Raw genomic sequence first — 24,838 nt, forward strand, 5'->3', positions numbered from 1 at the left:
GATAGATATGGTACGGAGACAAAAGAAGTCTCAAATTTCGAGAAGAGACTGAAATAAATCTCTGCAAAATTAAAACGAGACGATCTCTTTCGCATGATATTTGAGGAATTTACTTAAAATAAATTGTGCCTTATTCAGATATACCAAGCGTATGTCTTGTTCATATTTCAAATAAGTCATATATTTTGTTTATTGTAATTGCAAAGTTAATCCATTAGTGACAATTGTGAACCTATGCTGCACGATTTCATCTAGTCGGGATAAAATTCCGTATTTCGACTGTTTGCAGCATCGAACAAAATGTAAAGCCGAAAAAACATTATTAGGGTCTTTTTTTTTGCTTTAATGACATATGTACGTTGTGGAAGTTTGAGTGGTGACACATTCTTCTCACCTCGATACCATTCCTAGTTTAAATGAAGCAGCGATGTTTCCTAGACATTAAAGCATGGTGCGATTTGTGATTTTATCAGAATGGGGAGGACTTATTTTACCTATGCATTGGGTATGCTTAGAATTGCACATAAATTGCTAAGAATCTAATTCAAGTTCTAAGGTCTCCTATTTTTTCTTCAATAATAGAAGCAGTTATAAACGTGAGAGTTGTTTGAGAAGAAGCATCCATTCTTGAAGGTTGATGAGGCCAGATAACAGCACGATACGACCCATAGGAAGTTAGTGGTGCTATCTAACGAGTGACATGTTTTTGATACTGCGAATGACATCATTTACATCGAAAGAACAGTGTGTTATTATCCATTTTCTTCACCTGCGTGGAGTAACACCCATCGATATTCATCTTAAATTGACTCCGACATGCTGTGGTGGTGTCATGGATGTGACCAATGTGTGTTTGTGGGTCCCATAGTTCAAGGAATGTCGAACGTCGTATGAAAACAAACCAAAGGAGCCTCGCCCACGAACCAGCCGCCAGTTACTCCATTGCAGAGAAAAGGGATGTTTTGGGACAGCGAAGGCGTTATACTCACGTATTGCTATCCGAAGGGTACCACAATGATGGGTACAAGCTATGGAACTGATTTGAGGACCAAGTTGCTTCCAGCATTGCGAAAGAAACCACCGAAAATGGCTGCAGCTGTGTTCTTTCTTTCATCAGGACAACGCACCTCCTCATTGGGCGACCATTGTTCAGACGCTCTTCATGGGAAACAAATTTGAAGTGAATCACATGCTCCGTCCAATACTCATCTGACCTCGCACATAGCAATTTTTGGCTATCTTTAACCCTCAAGGACAGTCTCCGTGGTCGCAAATTTTCCAGCTGTTCCCCTCTGGCATCAGCGATTATTCAGTATATGGTACAAAACAGACTTTTAAAAAAGCGTTTGCAGAGGCCATGCTATGGTGACGTCAGCATTGTGGAAAATGTGTACGTCTAGACAGTGATTATGTTGAGAATTGATGGCAGTTTCAGCTTTCTGAGGTGAGTAAATTTTTCAAAATAAATTAGGAGACCTTAGAACTTGAATGCACCTCATATTGAGTACAACACAAACATAACACCATTTATGGTTAAATTCTGAAGTCAAATTGTAAGAAAGTTACATTAGTCAGTTGAATACACGAAATAAATGACTCACTGCAGGTTCGATGATTTGCCAGTTTGTTTGTCAAGGAGACTGTAATGCTTAGTCTTGATCAAATTTGTTACAAATTTTTCTGCATCAAAGCAATGCACTGGGGGTCATTTGAAATTAAAAGCAGATTTAAAACTTCTAAATGATTTCTCTAATCTGTTAGGGTAAGGTTCTTGGTATTGAACTAGTTTTCAGATTCAACTGTAGATATTGGTACAATTTGGATTGGATTTACAAAGTCTTTGAGTGAGGTGGGAATGCGTTTTGGATTTTCTTTGTAGATACTGATGATGCGCACATGCTTTCTCTTATATTAAAGTTCACATTTTCATATAAACGAGAAATTAACATGTCACCACAAAACACATGTCTGTATCTGAATTTAATGTGACAACAACCGAAAAATAATCTAAACTTTTCAAACCAGCTCTTCATATTGTCCACCAAAGATTGAAACATAATATTTCGAATGTGTGATTTTAAACTTTGCTTGCTATGAGATCTGAAGGATTTCGGATTTGCATGTGCAATGGTAGTACTTTCAGTGTTTGAAGAGCATCATAAGGTACAACTTATTACATTACAAATAATTACTGTCAAATGTTTTACAAATACTTCAAAATTAGATCTCTTGAGAGTTGATCGGGTATCATCTCGACTCAGTATTTTTTTTAAAAAGACAACACAACGCTATAGATGTCAACAAAGGTTTGATAAGTGTTAAGGACGAAGTGGCCAAATATACGTCAAAGACAGGGGACAGTTTTTGTTTGATAGAAAGTACTTTTGAAACACCCTTTAGAAGTCTGAGAAAATACCAAATACATTGCTTATAAAAAGGCACTGTCCAGGGTTCATATCTGCAATAAATTAGTTTAATGATATTTTATATATAGCTATGGGGTTCTAAAATGAACTGAACTGAAGTGAAATTCTATAAGTATGATATATTTTATAATATGATTTTCATATTCAGTGGGTGGGAAATGATTATACCTGATTTGGAATTGCACAGGTTAGAGAAAAGGGAATCCTCCCCACCCCCTTTAAATCGCAACATGCATTAAAATGAATAGATGTATCTTTGTTCGCAATTTTCACATTACAAAATCCTAATTTTTCCATTCCATTAAATTCAGAATGAGCTCAGAACAAGGTCTTGAAATCTGTTTTTAAGACAGCCATCAATTATTTTTTTTTTTAAAAAAAAAGAAGAAAAAAAGAAAATTGTATTTAAAGTATTAATGCAAATTTTGAATTAAAAACTGGATATTCGCGTCTGAAATGGAATTTCCCATGCCCCCCATTTTACTCAGATATACATATGTGTGTGAAGTACACACACACACACACAATATACATATATGGAAGGTTGAAATTTTGTACCCCCCAAATGAAAAACGTTCATGCGCCACTGAATTTCACCATATCATCACTCATCCTCATCATCACAATTAGCCAAGAGTGGAAGAAAAGTGACATAAAATAACAAAATTATAAGCTAAAACGTCACTAATTCTTGAAGCTTTCCTGGTGGCGAATACTTAAAAGGTTTTCTCGGGCAATTAGCCAGGTGATTTCCAGATAGGCTTCCGAGCTTTTGAGAGCTAACGTCACTCTCATCTTGTGCAGAGATATGTCAGGGTGAAGTTATATTGGTGTGGGAGGGGTGCAGTGTAGGCAGTCGGCTGCACCCCTCCCACACCAAATACATATAACTTCACCCTGACATACCAGGTCAGACAATTAAGTAATGAGACAGATTTTATATTGTGAAAAGGAAACAAAAAAAATTGAACATTGCTTGTTTATTACTAAAAGTACATCCCTCCTGCACCAATACAGCAATTGGCACGGTTGGCCAACGATCGATACGACATCTGCAAGTATTCATGTGGTATGACTTGAAGATTGGACGTCACAACCTGTTGGCTGGTCCTGTGTTCATCAAAAGTGTGTAATTTCAGCAGCAGCTTCACTTTCTCGAACAGGAAATAATCACAGGGGGATAAATCTGGGGAGTAGAGACAATGATTCAACACATTCACTTGTTTTTGGACTAGGAATGTATAGACAACCACTGCCTTGTGGGACCGTGCATTATCGTGGAGCAGGAACCAACTGCCCGGTTCAGTATACTGAGGTCTGATATGGTCAGTTCTCTTCCATAATCATTCAGAGCACTACGATAGCAACAACCAATTACACTTTCACCCTCTGGAACAATTTCATGATGAATAATGTATTTGCTATCATTAAAAAACACAACATTGTCTTCACCCTTGGCTTTTAGAACTGCATTTTCTTGCCTCTTGGTAAATTTAGTGACTTCCATTCAGAGATTTGTTAGTTCGTACAAGGACCGTAGTAAAAATGCTATGTTTTGTCCTCCACAACAATAGGATTCAAGAAATGTTTATTCCCGTAAGCAGTTTTCAAAATGTCCATCATGAAACTTGATTTTCACTCGCTGCTCCATAGCTATTATGTGACGACACCCTTGAGGCTCCTTCACGACATGGCGGCATAATTCCCAGCATGCCTATCGCAAGTTCATGAGGTGTTGCCAGGTTGTGGATTATGGACCACACTACACCAGGAACGTGTTACTTCAGAGATAGAATGCACATGTGGGACAATATAAAATCAGTCTCATTACTTAATTGTCAGACCTCATATCTCTGCACTTCAATCCCTGAAGATGAGAGTTAAGTTAGCTCTTGAAAGCTCAGAAGCCTATCAGGAAATCACCTGGCTGATTGTCCGAGAAAACCTTTTAAGTCGAGCATCACTGTTTGCTACTCAGTAGTAGGCCATGGTCATTAAAGAGCTCTTGCAATTGACATGAAGATAGTCTTAATTCTCTAAAAGGAATTCTAAACATATCTATTCCTTTTTAGAATTTATATCTATTTACTAGGGCTGAGTCGATACCACTTTGAACCGATACCGATGCCGATACTCTCACCGATTCCCACCAATACCGATGCTTGAAAAATGTAATAATTAAGTTGCTCAAAATATATTTTAATGTTAGTGATTAAGTATTTCACTCTAAAAATAATTATATACATCCATTTTCCAAGATTTTTGCTTAAAAATATTTTAGAGTTCCATTAGAATATTAATTTACATGTTATGTTATCACAAAATTAAGTTTTTTGACACAAAACTTGCGAAAATTTTTGAAAAAACAAACAAACGAATTTTGCATAATTTCCAGGATAATTACACTCCGCAAAAGTGTTGCACAGCATTTTGATCTTTCACAGAGTCGTTAAAAATGCCGGAAAAGTATCGGCAGGTTTCAACAAATAAATTCCAGCCGATACTTTCTGATACCAATACCACTGGTATTGGCTGATACCGATACATCGGCATCGGTATCGCCTCAGCCCTACTATTTACTATTCTCATAAAGAAATGTCTGGGGGAAAAAAGCATTGCAGATACACATCTAAGTCCAGCTAAGTCTTAGCATTGTAGTTGTACCTTCACATTAACTAAAATAAAAATGCCTTTTCTTTTTGAAATAATATATTCTCAACGGAAACAAATTAGCAACGTAGCTTAAGAAATTCACATAGAAATACAGGTTGGACATTAAAAGATGCATAATGAAAAATATAGCCTTTCACAGTGCTCTTACAGGGTAAGAGCCCTGGAACAACATAAATAATCTACAACAATTCATAATCATCTTACTGCATACCTAACAACTATATACAGCTCACAACAATATGAAATAAGAAAAATCTGAAATACTCAAGAAACAGCAACATTTTTACAAACTTTTCGCTTTCTAAGCTGCAATTAAATACAAATATTTATCTAAAAACTACCGCACAGCAATAAGATACTTGAAAAGCATTACATCACAGTCTTATATGAAATTATTCTTGGAAAATGTACTTTTGTTTAGTGAAAAAATATTTCAATTCGATAATATCTTTCAGTCAAACTCGTACATTAAAAATTACACTATTGAAATTCCTGACTTGCAAGTTTGTAGAAATACGACTCCTTTTGTTGCAGTAGAACATCGGGAGATTCGAACTCCAAGACCTCTCCGTCTCCCATGACTAGAACCCTATGAAAGTGCAATAGAAAAGGATACATTACATACATGCATTTAACTTGCTCACATAATATTATTATTATGGTATTATCGAGAAGACTATCGCTAAAAAACTGATAAGGGTCACCCAAATGAAAGCAAGACTTCCGTTTTTCTTGTTTTGGCATAGTTTATGGGTTATAATATGTGAACATACAGGAAGTTCGAATTACCACTTTTATGAGACACTTTCACAGAGTCTGAAAATTCTGGAAATTATGCATTACAGGGTAGTTATGATTCTTTGATTATGAAATTCCCTGACATTTCCAGATTTTCCAGTCCAAAAATAAAATTTTTCCACACATGTTAATCATCATGATTTTTGCTTTTGAACCTTGTGTTTTTCAATTAAATATATAATCCATTAATTATTATGAATATTCACTTTCACAACTTTTTTTTAGCAAATTTCATTCTACATCCACAAAAACACGTGAAAATTCGAAGAATAAAATGTAAAATTACAATCGACATCAAATGTATTGGGTGCTACAATCACGTGCATCTAGCCTTCAGGCTAAGGTAACAGAGGTACATTATTTCAACATAATAGATCTCCATAATATAAAAACAACAGAAAAAGTTCCTAAACAATATAATCTTCGTAAACCATACACAATTTTTCATTTTCTAGCGGATTTATAGTGTTGTAGAAAATGCTGCTTTTTTGCTTACATTTATTTATAAGTACACAGCATCTGGACAAAGTTTTGTTGCATATAGGAATTCTATAGGAAGTGCCAACAAATCTACAGGGTGGTGCACAAACAGTTGACACATTTGAAATCTAAATATCAAAGAAAATAAACTGTGGTTGGAGCTGAACAATACACAAGCACATTCGGTAGTCCTTGGAAATACCAGTAGGCGGCCTATTGCTGGGCACGCTGGGCATGGTCTAGTAAACACATCCATTTCCCGCCAGTCAGTGAGTAGCCATGGCTGAGCACGGACGTTTGTCTTCAGTGCAGCGTGCCAAAACAGTCCTGTTGTATTCAGAAACGTAGAGCGTTACAAGTACGCAACAAAAATTTCGAGCTCATTTCAAAACACGATGGGCTCCAGCAAGAAACACTATTCTTCGTTTGTACCGTACGTTCGAGGAAGAAGCCACCGTGAAAGAAGAAAGACGACCTCGAGTTGCTCCAGTTCAGACCTCTGAAAATATTGAGGTTGTTTGAGTTGCCATGACACGTAGCCCGGGAAAGTCTACACGGCGTGCTTCACAAGAAATGGGCATTTCTCGCCGTTCAGTTCAAAGAATTCTTCACAGTGATCTCAAGCTGTATGCGTACAAAATTACTGTATTGCAAAAACTATTCGAACTTGACAAAGGAAAAGGAACTTGATAAAGGAAAAAGAATGGAATTTGCACAGTGGTCTGAAGGAAAAGATCATGCTCTTTACAATACATGGTTTTCAGACGAGGCCTATTTTCATATGGATGGGACTTTCAACAAACAAAATATCCGGTTTTGGGCTAGAGATGCACCACATATTGTGCACGAAAAGAAACAGCATGGAGATAAGTGATCGTATGGGTAGCTTTGTCCAGTCACGGATTGTTAGGGCCAGTCTTTTTTGACAATACAGTCAACTCACAGCAATATTTGAATATGCTGTGCAATGATTTCGTACCACAGCTACTCGCAACTAATCTTCCGATGGGCACTCAGTGATTCATGCAAGATGGGGGTAACCCATGGTGTAAAGACTAAAGAGGTGGATGCAAGCCGATCCTGAAAACTCTCCCTTCCGGCGCATGATGTCATCATCGTTGCAGGAGAGGACTGCAGGGAGTGGGTTCGCTTTACAGTGAAGCGTTCTTCGTGAAACAAATTACAACTACAGACTCAATATAACTTCAAAACACGCGGAATAACCATAACCATGATGTACTGAGCCAGGCACGTATCCAAGGAGAGGTCTTAGTGGGCTCGAGATCCCCGAAAGTTTTGGGTTTACACTAGATAAAATGAGGTTTTTGGTTTCTTGTGGTGTGAAATAAGATAATGTGACGATAATTTAAGGAGAGAAATAATTATCGAGGCAATACGGAGAACGTTTTATACCCTTGTTATTGTTAATAGTGCGTATCCAATGTGGAAATCAAGGGGCTCAAGCCCCCCCCTGTAGGATTTTTTTCTGTTTATACTACATAAAATTAGGATTTAGGCTTCTTGAATAATGTGATGATAATTTGAGAGAAATATTTATCGAGAAAAGATTCTATAACCCTGTTATTGTTACTAGCGCATATCCAAGGTGGGGATGAAGTGGCTCGACCCCCCCCCCCCAGGAAATGTTTCAGTTTACACTAGATAAAATTAGGTATTTGTCTTCTTGAATAATAGACCTATGATGATAATTTAAGGAGAAATTATTGTCGAGGCAAGACGAAGAATGTTCTATAACCCTCTTATTAATAATAGCGCGTATCCAAGGTGGGAATCAGGGGGCTCGAGCCCCCCCCCCCCCACCTTCAGGATTTTTCTCTGTTTACATTAAATAAAATTAGGATTTTGTGATGATAATTTGAGAGAAATAATTATCAAGAAAAGACGGAGAATGTTCTATAACCCTGTTATTGTTACTAGCACGTCTCCAAGGAGGGAATCAGGTGGCTCGAGCCCCCCTCCCCAGGAAAGGAAATATTTTAGTTTACACTAGATAAAATTAGGTTCTTGTCTTCTTGAATAATGTGATGATAATTTAAAGAGATACAATTATCGAGGCAAGACGAAGAATGTTCTATAATCCTGTTATTGTTAATAGCGCGGATCCAAGGTGGGAATCAGGGGACTTGAGCCCCCCCCCCCCCCCACACACACACCTTCAGGAAATATATCTGTTTACATTAGATAAAATTAGGATTTTTGCTTTTTGAATAATGTGACGATAATTTAAGGGGAGAAATACTTATCAAGGCAAGACGGAGAATGTTCTATAACCCTGTTGTCTATAATATTGCACGTAAACGTTTCTTGAGCTTTCAGTATTGTCGCAGCAAACTTGAGCACTATGTAGAGACTTGTCAGCATTTGGAAACTGCACAGCAAAGGTATCGTCACACGCAGAGCGATTCGTTGTAATTTTTAATCTCTGGAAGGCGCGAGAGGGAATGTTCTTCAATAAGTGGGGTCGAACTACTGGCAATATTTATAAATCATTTATGTGCGCAACGTTCTAGAATATACTGAGGATATAAATGCGCGTTAATTAGAACCATTCCTAAATATAAATTCTTTGACCGAACCTTGGATCCAAGACAAAAATGGCGTTGTCTCTGACATCATTTCCTTTTAAGCGTTCAATTCAAGGACTTGTTCATGATTCATTTGATCGTGTTAAAGGTGCTTTACTTCAGTCTGTAATACGAAATTATAAAAACTTCTGGTGAGTTGTTTTTAAAAATGTGTCGGAGATAAAGAGTGGCGTGCCAACGATTTTCGGCAGGGAGAGGGGTTACGCATACTATTTTTGGTGGTCAGTCCTCACTTTGCCATATTTTCCTGTTTTTGACGTTCTTTTTTTTTAAGGACTGTGTCAAATGGGGTAATGACCCCACCCACCCTCCCTTGGGCACGTCACTGGAGATACCTAAATGAGTAAGCATTTGATCATATTGGGAGAAGAAACATTAGATGTGTTGGGAACGGAAGGGTTTTCACTGGGCAATAATTGTTTCGCGATCCAGCTGTATTCTATAGAAGACTTCCTTCCACGGGGGAGGGGGGAAGGCTGCCGGAGCGTGGTACGGATTACATCACCTCCTAAATGGCCTAGATATAGAATGTGTGGGTCCCTACACCTAAAACCTCTAAAATGTGCCTTCATGGTACGGTACAATATGCACGGGGAACGTAGAAACAAATTTGAGGCACGAAAGAGCATATAACACAGACTGCATTAATAACCCTATATATACACATATGTATAGTACGTATACATACATATACGTAAATATACACACACCTAAGACTGCATATATACGTGAGTCGCTTCGGTGACTGAGGGCGCCGGGTTCTTGACTCGCGATATTGCCACGGAAGTTACCGGGTTCGAATCCTGAACTGGATAAGAGTATTTGTGTTGGGCAATCAGCCCAAGTAGGCAGAAAAGCAACGTAAAATGTGATACTTGAAAGCACACAATATATGCACATATATATTATATGTATGTGTGTGTGTGTGTGTGTGTGTGTATATATATATATGTAAAGAGAGAGATATAAAATTGTTTATTTTGTTCTTCCGCCTGCAAGCCAATACCCATTCGTAACAAAATTCTTATTTTTTTAACAGGAAACCCAAAATACTTGATATTCGTTCCTTTCGTCTTTTTGTAATGATTGCTACAGCCGTAAAAGGCACAGTTAGGCATATTTTCTTTCGCAATGCACTTAGATTCTTCTCACTAGAAGTGAAACGAAGACAACAAAAAAGAAACACCAGTTCAATGGTCTACAGAAAAGAACAAACCCGGAAACTCCACTTCTTACCCTCTGAAAAGTACCAGAAAAGCACCCCCTCTCCTGGCTGCGGCCACTATGTTGACGTCAGAGCTGTGACGTATGGCTGAGAGCCATGCGCGTGCATCCACCTGTTTGTCATTCCACCATGGGGGTAACCCTCACACCGCTAATGTTGTGTTGGACTTTTTGAACACAGTTTTTGGTGAAAGAATTTTTTTTTCCAATCGATATCCTGATCGACACAATGGAGGTTTCTTCTGGCTGCCTTCAAGCCCAGAATTAAATCCCTGTGACTTTTTCTGCGGGAATTTTTAAAGGAACAACTCTTCCCGTTAAAGCCAGCAAACATTATGGAAATGCGAGGTCGGATAGTTCAGCTGTGTGGTGATATTCACGAAGACATGTGCCGTACAGTGGTAAGAAATATGCGCACCCACCTTGAAGAGGTTGTTCGGCAAAACGGGGGCCATACTGAACAAGTGTACAGTGAGAAAACATTCCACAGACAGACTATTCTGTATGTCATAATATGCACATGTAATATTTAAAAATAAATTTGCAATCTAAATTTCAAATGTGTCAATTATTTGTGCACCACCCTGTATAAAATAATAGACAATTACCTGATCTTCACCAACCTTTCCGATAATTATGATCATTATTGTGAATGTACTTTAGTTATCAATCAGATATCTGGACTGCAAATTTTACTTTGATATTCTTTCTAAAATTAGTGAATTATAAAAGTGAAAATTTATTACAGAAATTCGAAGGAACCATAATTTTTCATATAAACGAAAGAAACAGGTTTCAGAACTGAATATTTTTTGGGACTGGAATCACAAGAACAGAATCCAGAAGTGGAAGAGAACTGCTTGTTCATTTTGCAACTTTTTTTATTGCAAATTCCAAAGTGAACGTAAATTCCAGACGATCTGCAAAATTCCCTGACATTTTCCTGATTTTCCTCTGATAAGCAAAATTCCCTGACATTTCCCTGTTTTCCATTAGTTTTTTTGCAACAGCAAGAATTAATTGTGATTAAATTATCATCTTTTGTGAAATTCAGGATGTCTACAATCTTTGTGAAAACAAAATTCCCGGACTTTTCCAGACCAAAAATCACATTTTCCCATAACAAGTCATTAGGGCAATTCACGTATTTAAACATGTGTGTTATGAGGTCACTACATTAACACCACATTTAGAATCTCACTTAACCAAACTTTTACAATACTCACTTTGTATGTTAAAATTAATAAGAATGGATATTGAACAGACACTGACTGTTCAATAGGATATCACAGGTGTGTTTTTACGTAATACTTCTAACATAAACAAAGATTTCTTTTTCATAAAAAGTATAACAATTATAGCATAAATACATAATAATAACAAAATTTAGTAACATATGCATTAATCCTAATATCCACCAAACAAACGAACATTGCAACAAGGAAGTAGTAAATGCCACTAGCCCCAAACTGTAGTACATTTCTACCTGAAAATAGTTCAAAACATGAGCCATTTTCCTAGGGTATTTAATTAAAAAGTTCTACTGTAACTACCAGTAATAATGAATATTGCAAACTGAAGTGTAATTTGTCCACAACACATTTAAAATTGCATGCTTGTTTTTTTTATTCTTTGTTCAAAAACCTACTTTTACAGCACAACTACAAAAATGTTGGATTTTTCCACAAACAGTAAATTTCCCTGACATTTCCAATACTTTTCTAGAAAAAGTAAATTCCATGACTTTCCCAGGATTTCCAGATTGGTAGATACAGTGACGATGTCAGAGGGGGGGGGGCAGGGGGGTGCCCCCGCAGTCAGATACTTCGCCTCCCGTCCACCACCCCCCAAATGAAGTTAATGAAATATCGAATAATAAGAGAGTTCATTTCTAAGAGTATGATGATTTTTCACTATTTCTAAGTGGTGTATTCTGCATGATATCACTTTTCCTGCTTATAATACTAACTTGACTAACAAATATTAATTTGTTTTAGTATATATATATATATGGGTGTGTGTGTGTTTGGACTTTCATTCAAGATTCGAGCGCCGACCTGGCTGTAGGACATTTCTCATTCATTTATGTCCTGTAATCGTCGCGATTAACCTAAGTTTTAACCAGTTTTAAGAACTGGAAAAAAGCGTTGAATGTGGATGGTTTTAAAACCATTCAAGATTTGGTTGGTTGGTTGATTTGGTGTTTTGAGTTCACTTTATGCACATTACAGCTAATTGGGACTGGACCTACAGTTTAAAGTGCCTCCACCGGGTATGAAACGTGGGACCAAAAATGACCCAAGAAAGCCAACACTACATGTCAGTTGTGGATGCCTCGCGGTTTCTTACTATTCAGGGACTTGATTTTCAAGATGATGAGTCTAAGGCAAACCTTACCAAAGGGAATTTCTTCGTTACTCTTGAAGTTAATTTCAAAATAAGGGGATATTATTTGGAAATGTATTGAACTTGAAACTTAAAATGCAAATTACACTCAAAATTATATTCAAAACAAATAAATCTGCGTAATGTCCACATTTATTCTCAGCAAAATAAGCCAGGAAGTGGATGAGGTCAGAGTATTCGCACAGATGTCAGATGAAACAAAATACATTGCGAGAAAGGAACAAGAAAGATATTTGTATCACGGGCAGGTAAAATAACGCTTTTTAGGATTTGCCACTCTTCAATCATTAGAAGGAGGTTCGCTTTTTCTCGTACATATCAAAATCGAAGAACTTCTTCCCCAAGAACTCCATAGGTGCATGTAATTGTGTAGCACAAACATACGTTGGAGTGGTAGTGAGAGGTGCACCAGGGTCAGAATATTTCTTGAATTATGAGATAACTGTAAACCTTTTGAGATTTTTATTCCTGTGATAACATTTCCCTGAAAGATGAAACACAGATTTTGCCCAAAACTCTTCAGCGTTACAAAGATGGAACGAAAGTACTCCACTTAATGGATTTAGATTTCTTCGAAATCCTAAGAAAGTAAAAATTGGCATTTCACAAGGCTCACACTCTAGTTGTATGCTCTCCAATGCAGCATGTGAAAGAACCTTTTTGTGTTTGAATCTTTGAAATGCGTTGCTTGAAACAGGATGCCGGATGCCTCATTTGGCTGTCCTTGCTATTGAGAAGAAATGTCAAGTCCTGGACGTACCGAAGGTGGGCAATGTGTTCTCCATAGCACATACAGCAGAATTCTCCTATGGGAGAATTGCACTTCACTAAGTGACTTTCGTTGTTTAAATACTTAAGATTAGTTTCTTCCAACGTTATGTTTATTTTGGAAGAAAATTAAACTCTTCGAAGCACATTTTTTCATCATTTATATTATTACCTATCTTATAACATGAATATTTATCAGTAGTTTCATCTCAAGAAAGACGATGAATTATAAAATTATAAATGTCTTTCAATAGTGAAACAGGCCATTAGAAACAACGCAACTTGTGGCAGTTCCCACGAATAAAAAAAAAGAATTAATGTCTTTATTAAAGCGAATCATATGGAGATAAACTCGTAATCAAGAATTTATTTAGGCAGTAAACGTCCACTCTGAATAAAGGACAATCACAAACACCATAATGAATATAGCTAATAATAATAATAATAATAATAATAATAATAATAATAATAATTATTATTATTATTATTAGATATTAATAATTATATAAGTATTATATATATATATATATATATATATATATATATATATATATATATATATATATATATATATATATATATATATATATATATATATATATATACACACACACAGGGTGTCGCAAAACTCTTTCAACAACGCTTGGGTGCTGGTAGATAACATAAAAACAAGTAACTTTTCCCCTATAAAGTTTACCTCGAAACCGCTTAGTTTCTGCGCTATAAGCACTTAAAATCTATCCTGTACGTATGCAACCCAACACAGCAAACGCTTGCTCTGACATAACTACCAGGGGCACGTGGCAGGGTTGCCACTAGTGTTCCTCGCTAAGGGAGACGACTTGAAAATAACAACTTGGGAGTCTTGCCTGAGCAAAATCCAAAACTTTAATGATACTTGAGATGTTGTAAGAAGCATTGACAGTATTTATAAACTGACCAAGAAAAGTAATGGGCAGACTGAAATTCAAGATTACTCATTCTAAAATATTTGCATGTCTAATTGATTGATTTGGTTTATTTTAATTCGCTTTTCTGCCACCTTTGGCTTATCGCGAAGATGAAGATGATATGATGAAATAACAAATTACACCAATGTCTAGACCAGGATTGAAATCTGGGACACCTGGCACCGTAGCGAGCTGAGCTAACCACGTTACCACGGAGTGTTTCGTGTATCATGCAATATCAACAATTGCAAGGGACACGTAAGGTAGGGGAAATCCACGAAACAACTGACAGGTTAAGGAGTTAACATGTAAGTACTGCATTGTGACTATACCATATCAATATACCAGACTGATTTGATTCAAATTTTCTCTGATTCACATACAAAATACATGTAATTAGAATGTTCAAACATTTGTCATCTAATCAAAAAATCCAATTTTGTGGTGGTGAAGAATTAAATGCTGGGGTATTTTGCATAATGTCCAGAATATTCAAACTTGCAAAAATGTTGCTGATTAATGAATGAATGAAATAATAAAATTGTTCACGTGTCGGCACATGTGGTTAGTTTGCACCCTTCAATGTATCCTGTTATCTAAAATCCTTACCCAAGAGTAAATCCCTAGAGAAAGGTTAAGGTTGTAAACACAACACATTCAAAGGTAAGAATATACTAAAAGCTTCCTTAGAGACAGTGGAAGATATCAACTCTTCTCAAAAAGCTGAAAACGTTTGTTAAAACACTGTTGGCACCTTCCAACAGGGAGGATAAACAGTTGGAAAGATTACAAGTATGCCTGAGGAAAGTTAAATCGGCACATTCGATAAGAACAGGCCGAACATTGAAAATAATATTACATACACAGCACATTGGAGGGTCCAGTCCTTGTAGGGAGAGATGATTGTGTCCGATTCGAAGTCAAGTTAAAATGACCTCTCTCGACTGGGGGGATGGTACATGAAATGTCATGCACCAATGGTAGGCTTGACAGCACGAAGCTTGTTCCCCATTGCCTCACCTCACTTTACCTGTCACGTGTGTCAACAAGGGAGCAACGAAACACATGCTTCAGGTCTGTGACTGGTAGAAGGTGGACAAGAACATTGCAGACTTGGTGGCAGCATCAGCTACTCACTAGGGACCCTACAGAAGTGAACTTCAGCTCTGGTAGATAAGGACAAGAGCTGTCGAAGAATGAATTTCTGATACTGATACCATTTGTATTGGACAATCAATTTAGCCCAATTTCATACAATTGGGTACGTTTCTACATGTTAATTTTATGACTTACCTGTCGGAATCCATGACAGTTTGAATCCTATGAGCAATTGTGAGAACAGTACTCTGACGAAACGAAGAACGAATTGTTCGTTGAATGTGTCGATCAGTTTCTTGATCAACATTAGCAGTCGCTTCATCGATGCATAGAATCTATAAAATCGAGAGAATGAAGGAAATGTTTAACTACTCCATAAATTAACAGGTTAGGTTCTTACAATGTTCAAACAAGATTTCAAGTTACTTTTCACAAATTATAAAATGCGCACAGGACAAGTTAGTAAGAACGTTAACAAATTTCCATATTCAGCATAAATTAACTACAAATGACAGAAGAAAGTGTAAGGTATCAGTTGACTAAAAATCTCTAAACTGTATTCGGACTTGATGGGCTCTGCCAGAGGCCACCCAGGTCACCTGATCTTACTCCTGGTGATAATTTTCATGAGTTAGGCTATTGTCGATAAAACTACAGACATGAACAAGTAACTTGTATGGTATGAAGTTAAATATCTCCTGAATACATTCCACATGATTTTTGAGTCTGCTTGCTTGCCAACTGAGTCTTACACATTCTTGCTCTATGATGAACTAATGCAAAACTTTTTTTTTAAAAAAAAATTACTTTCTATGTAATGTAATAATAATTGTTAAAAACAATAACCAATTTAATTATTCAATTAATGAAAAATGTTCACTAAGGCAATGAGAGGGAGCATACATACGGCAATAAGTATGATACTGATTACATTATTCCACTGTCTGTGATCAAAACTGATAGTGGCCTCCAATGTGCTTGCATTTATTTTATTTTTTGTCTTCTTTCTAGTTTAACCAGGATGTACAAATTTCATATTCATAAAAATAACAACATGCAATCAGTTAAATTATCAACAATTTACCAATAAATACATCACCTAACATGACCTAAGTTGGGTAAATTACAAAATAAATAAAATAATGTGTTAATGTTATTTTGCTTCCAAAAGTAATGTGTCACTATTACTTTCTCATACTACACCGACATTTAACTGTTTACACATCTGCCCTCCATAGTGTACATTTCCCCCAGAGTAATTTTTACATGCACAAGTTTAGAACACAACAAAGTATGGTTCAACCTGGAAAATAAATCCATCAGTTCTGAATTTATGAAGAAAATGCAAGTAAATTACTGCTACATTTATTTCTGTAATTTCCTTAACTCATTACCAGGGACCTTGAGTTCTTGCATATTGAATTCAACTCATATTTTTTAAAGGGAAGGGGCTGATGTGATATATCAAATCAGGTTAGAATTTCACGAGAAATGTAATGGTGAAGGTTTTTTCAACATATCTTTAATCAGGAAAAAGTTATGACTGTAACAAATATCTCATTTTCCAGGTGTGAGAAAACGGTGCCAGAATGCTCCTAGCGTGTATGAAATGCATCAAGATCGTACTGCTGTCTGGGGAGAGAAGTTCACATGCCATTGCAAATTATTTTAATTAACAACACCCCCAACGAGATCCAGTGACACATGTGGCAGTTGAACAATACTCCAAAAGTTCCAGGAGACAGGATCAGTCAACAACAGACAACAATTAGGACATCCCAGAACTTTCACCGATGAAGAAACAGCCACAGTAGCTTCATTTACAAAGTTGACATGTCCTTTCCTATTGCACTAATATTTATTGTTATTAATTACCTTTTCTCTCGTACAAATGTTTATTGTTCTTTAATCTTAATTTCTGTAATTCACCTATCACTGATAATGTCAGGATAGTGACTGACCTGTAGATACTTATCTTGTTAAGAGCTGTTACCATGGAAATTACGATTGTGTTTTGTCTTGTTTTTAGAGTTTGGGCTTGGAGATTTTTTGAATGGAGGTATCAAGTTGAATTAAAAGAAGTTTAATTTCTTGGAGTGAAATGGATTTTATGTTAGGCACATAAGTATTTAGTTTGCCAAGAAGAAAAAATATACTTTTTGTTTTAGTGAAAACATGACTTTGATTTGGTTTGAACAACGAAGAGAGATATTACCGAATACCCTGAGAGGCATCACGTGAATGCTTTCAAGTCTTCATGTGAACTTATTATTTGGACTTTTAGTTAATCCGTGTTCTTGTGACTAAGAGAATGTGTCAAAGTCCCCCAACCATAGCACACACCGATTATCACAAGAATGTGGTGTTAATCAACCATCAATTGTTTGGATCTTGCAAATGCACAAATGGCACCCCTATAAACTACAGCTTCAATATCATCTCAGTGAGGATGATCTGGATCTTTACGTACGGAGGATGGTAACTTTTCCGGAGTTTTTCCAACAGGCCGGAGCACCACCACAGTATGGCAACATTGTCAGAGTTTCTTCATGCTCAATTTCCAGGACCTAATGCCATTGGACTTTTATCTATGGGGACATGTCAAGGTAATGGTATATGCAGTGAAAATCTGTGATATTGACCATCTGCGAGAACGTATAGTTGCTGCTTGCAATGCTACCACATCTGCTATGTTGCAAAATGTCCTGCGTGCATGGGAGACACACCTCCGAGTGTGCATTCAGGAACAAGGACAACATATTGAGCAGGTTTTGTGTCAGATATGGTCATAACTTTTCCCTGATTAAAGATTGGCTGAAAAAGCCTTCACCATTGCATTTCTTGTGAAATTCTAGCCTGATTTGATACATCACATCAGCCCCTTCCTATTTAAAAAGTTTCGAGTTGAATTCAAGATGGCGGACGGCCACTTGGAACACACCAATATGTTCCCCCTAGGGCTAACCTGTCTCTACATTTTATAGAGGGTGTTACGGGACTTTTGAATCACCCTCATGGAGTGCACACCTACTGACACGTGGGAGCTGGAACATCGGTATTTGACATGAGAGAAACATTTTGCATCACTGAAGAAAGTGGTGAATTTAACAAAGATCAAGTGGTCACCTGTCATCACACTAGAACCATAATATCAGTATTTGTCATGCATGAAACAGTGGAAAATACAGCATGTTTCAAAAAGAATATACGTATTTCGCATGCATATATTTATTAAACTTTAAGACATACGAAGATGAAACTTGACACACATACTTACGAACAATATCACATCGATACTCAAATTCCTCCCATACTCGGGCAAGCATGTCCTTCGTCACTGATGTTACGGCAGTACGGATCTGGTTCTTCAACTCTTCCAGGTTCTGTGGGAGTGGTGGTACATAAACATTGTCTTTAATGAAACCCCACAGGAAGAAGTCACAGGGTGTCAAATCCAGTGACCGTGGAGCCCAGCTGATACATGCTAAGTCGCCAGCTCCTTGACGACCAATCCAACGGTTCGGTAGAGTTTCATTCAGATAATCACGCACTTGGCGACTCCAGTGACGGGGTGCCCCGTCTTGTTGAAAAATGAAGTTGTCTTCGTGCAGACTCGGAAACAACCAGTTTTGTAACATAGAGAGATACTGCTGACCGTTAACCATATTTCCATCAAAGAAGAATGGGCCGTAAACAGATGATCGGGATATCGCGCAAAATACATTCACTTTGGGCGAATCTCGTACATGTTCAATGAATGCATGTGGGTTCTGTAGGCCCCAAATGCGAACATTATGTTTGTTTACCTGACCACTGACATGAAACGCAGCTTCATCACTAAACACGATGCATTGTGCGAAAGTGTTGTCATTGTCAATAGCATCAAGAATCTCATTACAAAATGCCACACGTTTGCATTTGTCATCAGGACGCAGAGCTTGTAACAGCTGTACCTTCTACGGCTTCATAACCAGCCGACGTCTCAAAACACGCCAAATTGTTGTTGTAGGAAGTTGTAACTCCCGACTGGCACGACGAGTTGATTTTGAAGGGCTACGTTGGAAAGCAGTTTGAATTTGTGCAACATTTTCTTCAGGAACACGAGGGCGGCCAGGACTCTTTCCTTTACATACACATCCTGTATCTACAAACTGTTGATACCATCTGCGAATGTTCCACCCATTCGGAGGATCAATTTGGTACCTCAACCTGAAACGTCTTTGCACTGTAATCGCGGAATTGCACTTCGCAAACTCGAGAACAAAAAATGATTTCTGCTGCGGAGTAGCCATTTCAAACAACTGACTGTTACCAAGCAAAACAGAACACAACTGACATCTAGTGGCTATTATATAAACTAGACTATGTATTCGTTTCTCTAATAGCCGAGCCGGGGCGCAGCGATCGATAGTTTGCACAAAATAATACTTTGTAATATGTATATTCTTTTTGAAACACGCTGTAATTTCCTCAAAAATCATTTCCAATGTATGAAACTGTCACGGACAGGCATAGAACATGCGAGCTACAAGTTAAAATACTAGTTTAAAAGTACAATGAAAGTGTAATTTTAGGCATATTTGGCAGAAAATTGTACTAAAATAAAAATGCGAATTTTTGCAAAAATACAAGTACCAAAAAGCAAAATATTCCTAACAAAAGTACACAAAAGTACAGTTACCTTACTCCTGAACTTCAAGACCAACAGAATTGCATACCTTTGCATTATGAAGAACTGCACGAGACAGGCACAGCAGTTGTCGCTGTCCAATAGAGAGCAGCTGACCCCTTTCTCCAACTTCTGCATTCAGGCCTCCATTCCGCCTGACAACAGCAGAGAGATGACACCGCTGCAAGGCACCCCATAGTTCGGGATCTGCATACTGTCCCAGAGGGTCCAGATTCTCTCGCACAGTGCCTGAGAACAAGAATGGGTCCTGTGGGATGATGGCTATGCGGGACCTGCATTGAGAAAAAGACCTAAATTGAAAGGAGAAATTTTTCTTAACCTAGCTCACCATCTCTTTTTTTTTTTTTCAACTGTGAAAACTTTTATAAAAAAAACTGAGAATAAATTATATTGTTCCCTAGGGTGTTCCCAATATTTCTGTATATTTTTTGTTAAAAAAAAATCAAATGTGACATACATAGAGGTCAAAATTAATTTGGTATTCACTAAGACACCCCTTTGGATGTGTGTCATTCAATACGCTCATGCCAGTGAGTGTAAAATTGGTTGGTAACGATGATAATTTTTGTAATTATTGCAATATACCTGGTGATCCGTTTGAGATGTCAGAAAAGTAAACCTTTATACACAAGATGTTAATGAATGTATCTGTGAGCAGTTAGTTGTAATATATGCAGAAAGGATGGAAGTTTCGAATGAGTGGAGGTATACAGTCTTCAGCTGCATGGCGGCAGTAGCATGCATTAACCTTTTGCTGCCCAAGCGTCTCGATCGAGATACCCAAAAGTAACCCTCGGTGTCCCAAGCGTCTCGATCGAGACGCTGTGTCAAGGTCGTAGTTTTTACGTTATAACTTTTCTATTTTTGACTAGAATTTCGATTTTATTTTTTTATATTGTTCCTAACACATGTATTTAACAGAAATGGTTTTTTGCATTTTTTTTTGTCTTCATGAAAATGGAGGGGGAAAGGCGGGAAAAGGGACTTCTCTTTTGCGTTTCTTTTCAAGGTCAATTTTTTGCCGACACAGGAAGACAATTTTTTAAAATAATTTTTGGGGGCTTTCTCCCTTCCCCCTCCATATATACACCAAATTTGCATAAATTTTGCATTTTTTGCATTTTGACATTTTTTTTCAGGGTGGGGGGCGGGGGAAACACCATTTTTTTTAAGAAAAGTATTTTTGAGGGGATTTCCCCCCTTTCCCCCTCCATATGTACGCCGAATGTGCATAAATTATATATCGTCTGAATCTGTGATTCATTCTGCGTACAACGGTATATCTTTCATATCTCCAGGGCATTTAGTTTCTGAGCTATAGTCATTTCAAGGTACCGCTGCATTTTGAAGCTTGAATCAGTGGCGTGCCGACAATTCCGTTTGGGGGTATAACTCAAGTTACATTGGTCATATGATAATAATGCAAATATTTTTGTGTTCCTTACATGTTAGCGATCATTTCCATGTGCATGTCGACACTGTCATGTACTTTTTGCTTGAGGGGAGGGGGGGGACAATTTTTTTTCCCCCGAAATTTTGGAATTTTGAGAGTTAGCCCTCTCCCCCCCCCCCGCTACATATACGCCGAATTTGCAAAAATTTCATATAGTCTGAATCTCTGGTTCATTCCGCGTACAACGGTATATCACTCATCTCTCTAGGGCAATTAGCTTCCGATCTACACTCATTTAATTGAAACTCTGCATTTTGCTCAAAATCGGCTTGGGCAACCGAGGCTTACTATTGAAAAAGGGCTTGGGCGTCAAAAGGTTAATACTCGAAAATTTTGCATCCCATACGACATACTGTGTGCGCTGTTGTGCCGTGATCACCACCTTTGTTACCATGCACATTAGCGCCGCCATGTGGCTGAAGTCTGTAAACCTCCACTCATTCGAAACTTAATCCTTTCTGCTTATATTACAACAAACTGATCACAGATATGTACATCAACCTCTTGTGTATAAAGGTTTACTTTTCTGACATCTCAAACAAATCACCCGGTATTACTGCACCTACATAAACAGAAAAGCATTGATGAAAAATTGATATGTTTTCTGCAAGTTTTAGTAAATGATAAAATATGTGGCGACACTCGTACAATAATTGGTTATTATTCTTTGTTACTGATGCTAATTTTTGTAATTATTACAATTAATAAACAACTGCACTTGCATAAAAAACAAAGAAGGCAGTGATTCAATAACAAATTGGTGAAGTGATAAAAAAAAGTGTGGGCCTATGAACCTGCTCACCCCTCAGGTATATAAGTTTCTCATGAAACACGGGTAAGCTAGGGTTAAAAGTAAAATGATCAAAATACAAGGTGTATTCCATAATGTTATAATGCACTCTGCCATATTAAAAATTACCATTATGCACAATTTGTTTTGCGATCATCAAAGAAAGTGACCACAACACGTTCAGTATTATGAAATTACCTGTATCTGTGTAAGAAGTCGATTAATCAGTCAGTCTTGGCAGACCGCAGTAAACACTCCACCGCTGTTAACCTAACCTAAGCTTTCCTGAACTAAAACAGCCCTTTGAAAGTTGAAACTTGTCTCACATTGCATTATGCCCATCAAAACTAATATCACTAATAAAGCAATACACTGATATTGCTACCTCAGCCAATATCGACAGAGTAAAAAAATAATCTGCCCCATTCCTATAAAAATCTTGATATTAACTTAAAGATTATTGGAACTATTAGTAGTACTTAGTATATATGCAAGGTTTGAAGCACTGAGTCCCAACATAAAATTAAATCACATTATTCAAGATGAACCTAAGAATGTGGTTTTCACCAGAAATTGACACAAAAAAAAGAAGAAAGAGACCACAGCCAACTTGAAAACCAGAGTGGACGGTAAATTTTTACTCCTTTCCAGTCACTGCAGATGAAAATGTTTCCCTTTTCTTCTGTCTGAGTGACCCATGTTGCCCTATAAAGAGCATGCATCATAATGGAGTAAAGAACTTATCAGGTTTATTATTAAAAGAATATCTGAAACACAACGATGAGGTTTATTGTTTAACGATGAGAAAATCTTCAAGTTCTGTTTTCATGCGCAAAACTTTTGTCAACATTGTCACTGTGGCGCTGGTGTAGTGTTACAGAAAATGGAGACTTTCACAGGTGCAGAAAAAGCAGGTTGTGTCATAAAGTTCCCAAACCAGACCTTACACCCATAGACTTCTGCATTTGTGGCTTTGTGAAAGACAAAGTCTATGTGCCACATATGTCGTAGAATGTGCAAGAGATAAAGGAGAGGACAAGAAACACCCTTTGGTGGATGAGGAGTTCTTTGGAAAAATGTAGCAAGAACTAGAATTCCGATGTGATGTGTGTCGCGTAACTGGTGGAAGCCACATTGAACATTTGTAGCCATTTGTAGACATTCACAGAAACCTGATGTCTTACTGATTGATACACAACAAATATCATTGTTGTATTCCGTATCGTTTAGTCGAAATAAATTCTTAAAATGGTTTACTCTATTATGATACACCCTGTACATATAAAATTTCCCTCCCTTGTTTTGTTGTTGAAAAATTCAACAACATTAAATATTATGTCTCTACTTCACTATGCATATTTTGTCAATACAGGGGCATGATTACATGGCAAACAGCTGATTGCATCACCCACACTCTCTTCACTCACCGAGGGTTGAAAATTCAATGACAAGTGTACTTAAGATGCCAAGGTCAGTTCAAATCAATCATGTTCTCAACTTGCAATCAAGCATCTTTAAAAGCTTACTTACCTGAGACCTCTAAGACTAATATGAGCAATGTTGACGGTATCGATCAGTATTTCCCCTCTGGTCAGCTCGTTCAGTCTGAAGAATGCTGTAAACAGGCTGCTCTTCCCAGCACCCGTTCTTCCCACAATCCCTACTTTTTCCGCAGGTCTTGTCTGGAAACTTACTCCTCGCAAGGAAGGTGAAAGATGTTCCCTGTGAAGAAAAACAAAAAGAACGGATTCTTCAAATGTTTTTTAATAAAGAAACAAACAAACAAACCTTAAGATTTGGTTGCTCCAGCTAACTTATACTGGTTGCATTTCGTGACTGGGAAACAGCAAATCGGCGATCAGTCGAATTTTCTTCAACTGACTTGCATTTTCGAGTCGCAAGGCACTGAACGCTGATAACGGGACAAAACAAATGAACACGGATACACTAAATGTTGCTAAATGTACTGTAAAGTGTGAGAGTTCTCCGACAACGACATTGTCAGCACCAGAATTCAGCAGAGGTTAATGGTATTTCCAGAACGATTACTCACAGGTCGGTATGAGACTGGCAAAAACACAATTATGATTGGCAGTGTTGCTTTGAGAGAGCGATGTTACCCCTATAGATTATACTTCGCAACTGTGGTTGTTACAACCCATGGAGCAACCCCCCCCCCCCCCCCGAAAAGATGATTGGGGGACAGAAAGAGCCAGACATAAGGCATGAAGGTCAGCCACCACTTGGAAATACAACCAGTATAAATGTCTACAAGATAATATGGATTATGTAAATACTTTATAGGGTGGGCCAACATGAAATTTTGGCAGATACCGATAAAGTACTGATATAAAATTTACCGATATCCAATATTCTACTGATCCGATAAAAAATTCTAAGTGGTCCTTGAAGAACATGAATAGTTCATTGACCTCCTTAATAAATGTTTGTTTCCAGATCACTGTGGTGCAAAAGC

At 37.4% G+C, this 24,838-nt stretch overlaps 1 protein-coding gene across 4 annotated transcripts in view; it reads right to left on the reverse strand.

The window, feature by feature from the left end:
* Positions 1–5,150: 5,150 nt before the first annotated feature.
* LOC145989780 (ATP-binding cassette sub-family C member 10-like) overlaps positions 5,151–24,838 on the reverse strand; it is a 119,090-nt gene continuing 99,402 nt past the window's right edge. For all 4 annotated transcript variants that reach the window (XM_083125109.1, XM_083125111.1, XM_083125112.1 and 1 more), the window contains 4 exons: positions 23,893–24,084; positions 20,148–20,391; positions 15,625–15,764; positions 5,151–5,688 (listed from right to left, as the gene is read on the reverse strand). In XM_083125109.1, the coding sequence (XP_082981235.1) occupies positions 5,580–5,688; positions 15,625–15,764; positions 20,148–20,391; positions 23,893–24,084 (685 nt within the window). In that variant the 3' untranslated portion in view covers positions 5,151–5,579. The remainder of the gene's footprint in view (positions 5,689–15,624; positions 15,765–20,147; positions 20,392–23,892; positions 24,085–24,838) is intronic.

The sequence above is a fragment of the Lepisma saccharinum genome, chromosome 7 (assembly GCF_977018435.1).
Source record: "Lepisma saccharinum chromosome 7, izLepSacc3.1, whole genome shotgun sequence".
Lineage (NCBI taxonomy): Eukaryota > Metazoa > Arthropoda > Insecta > Zygentoma > Lepismatidae > Lepisma > Lepisma saccharinum.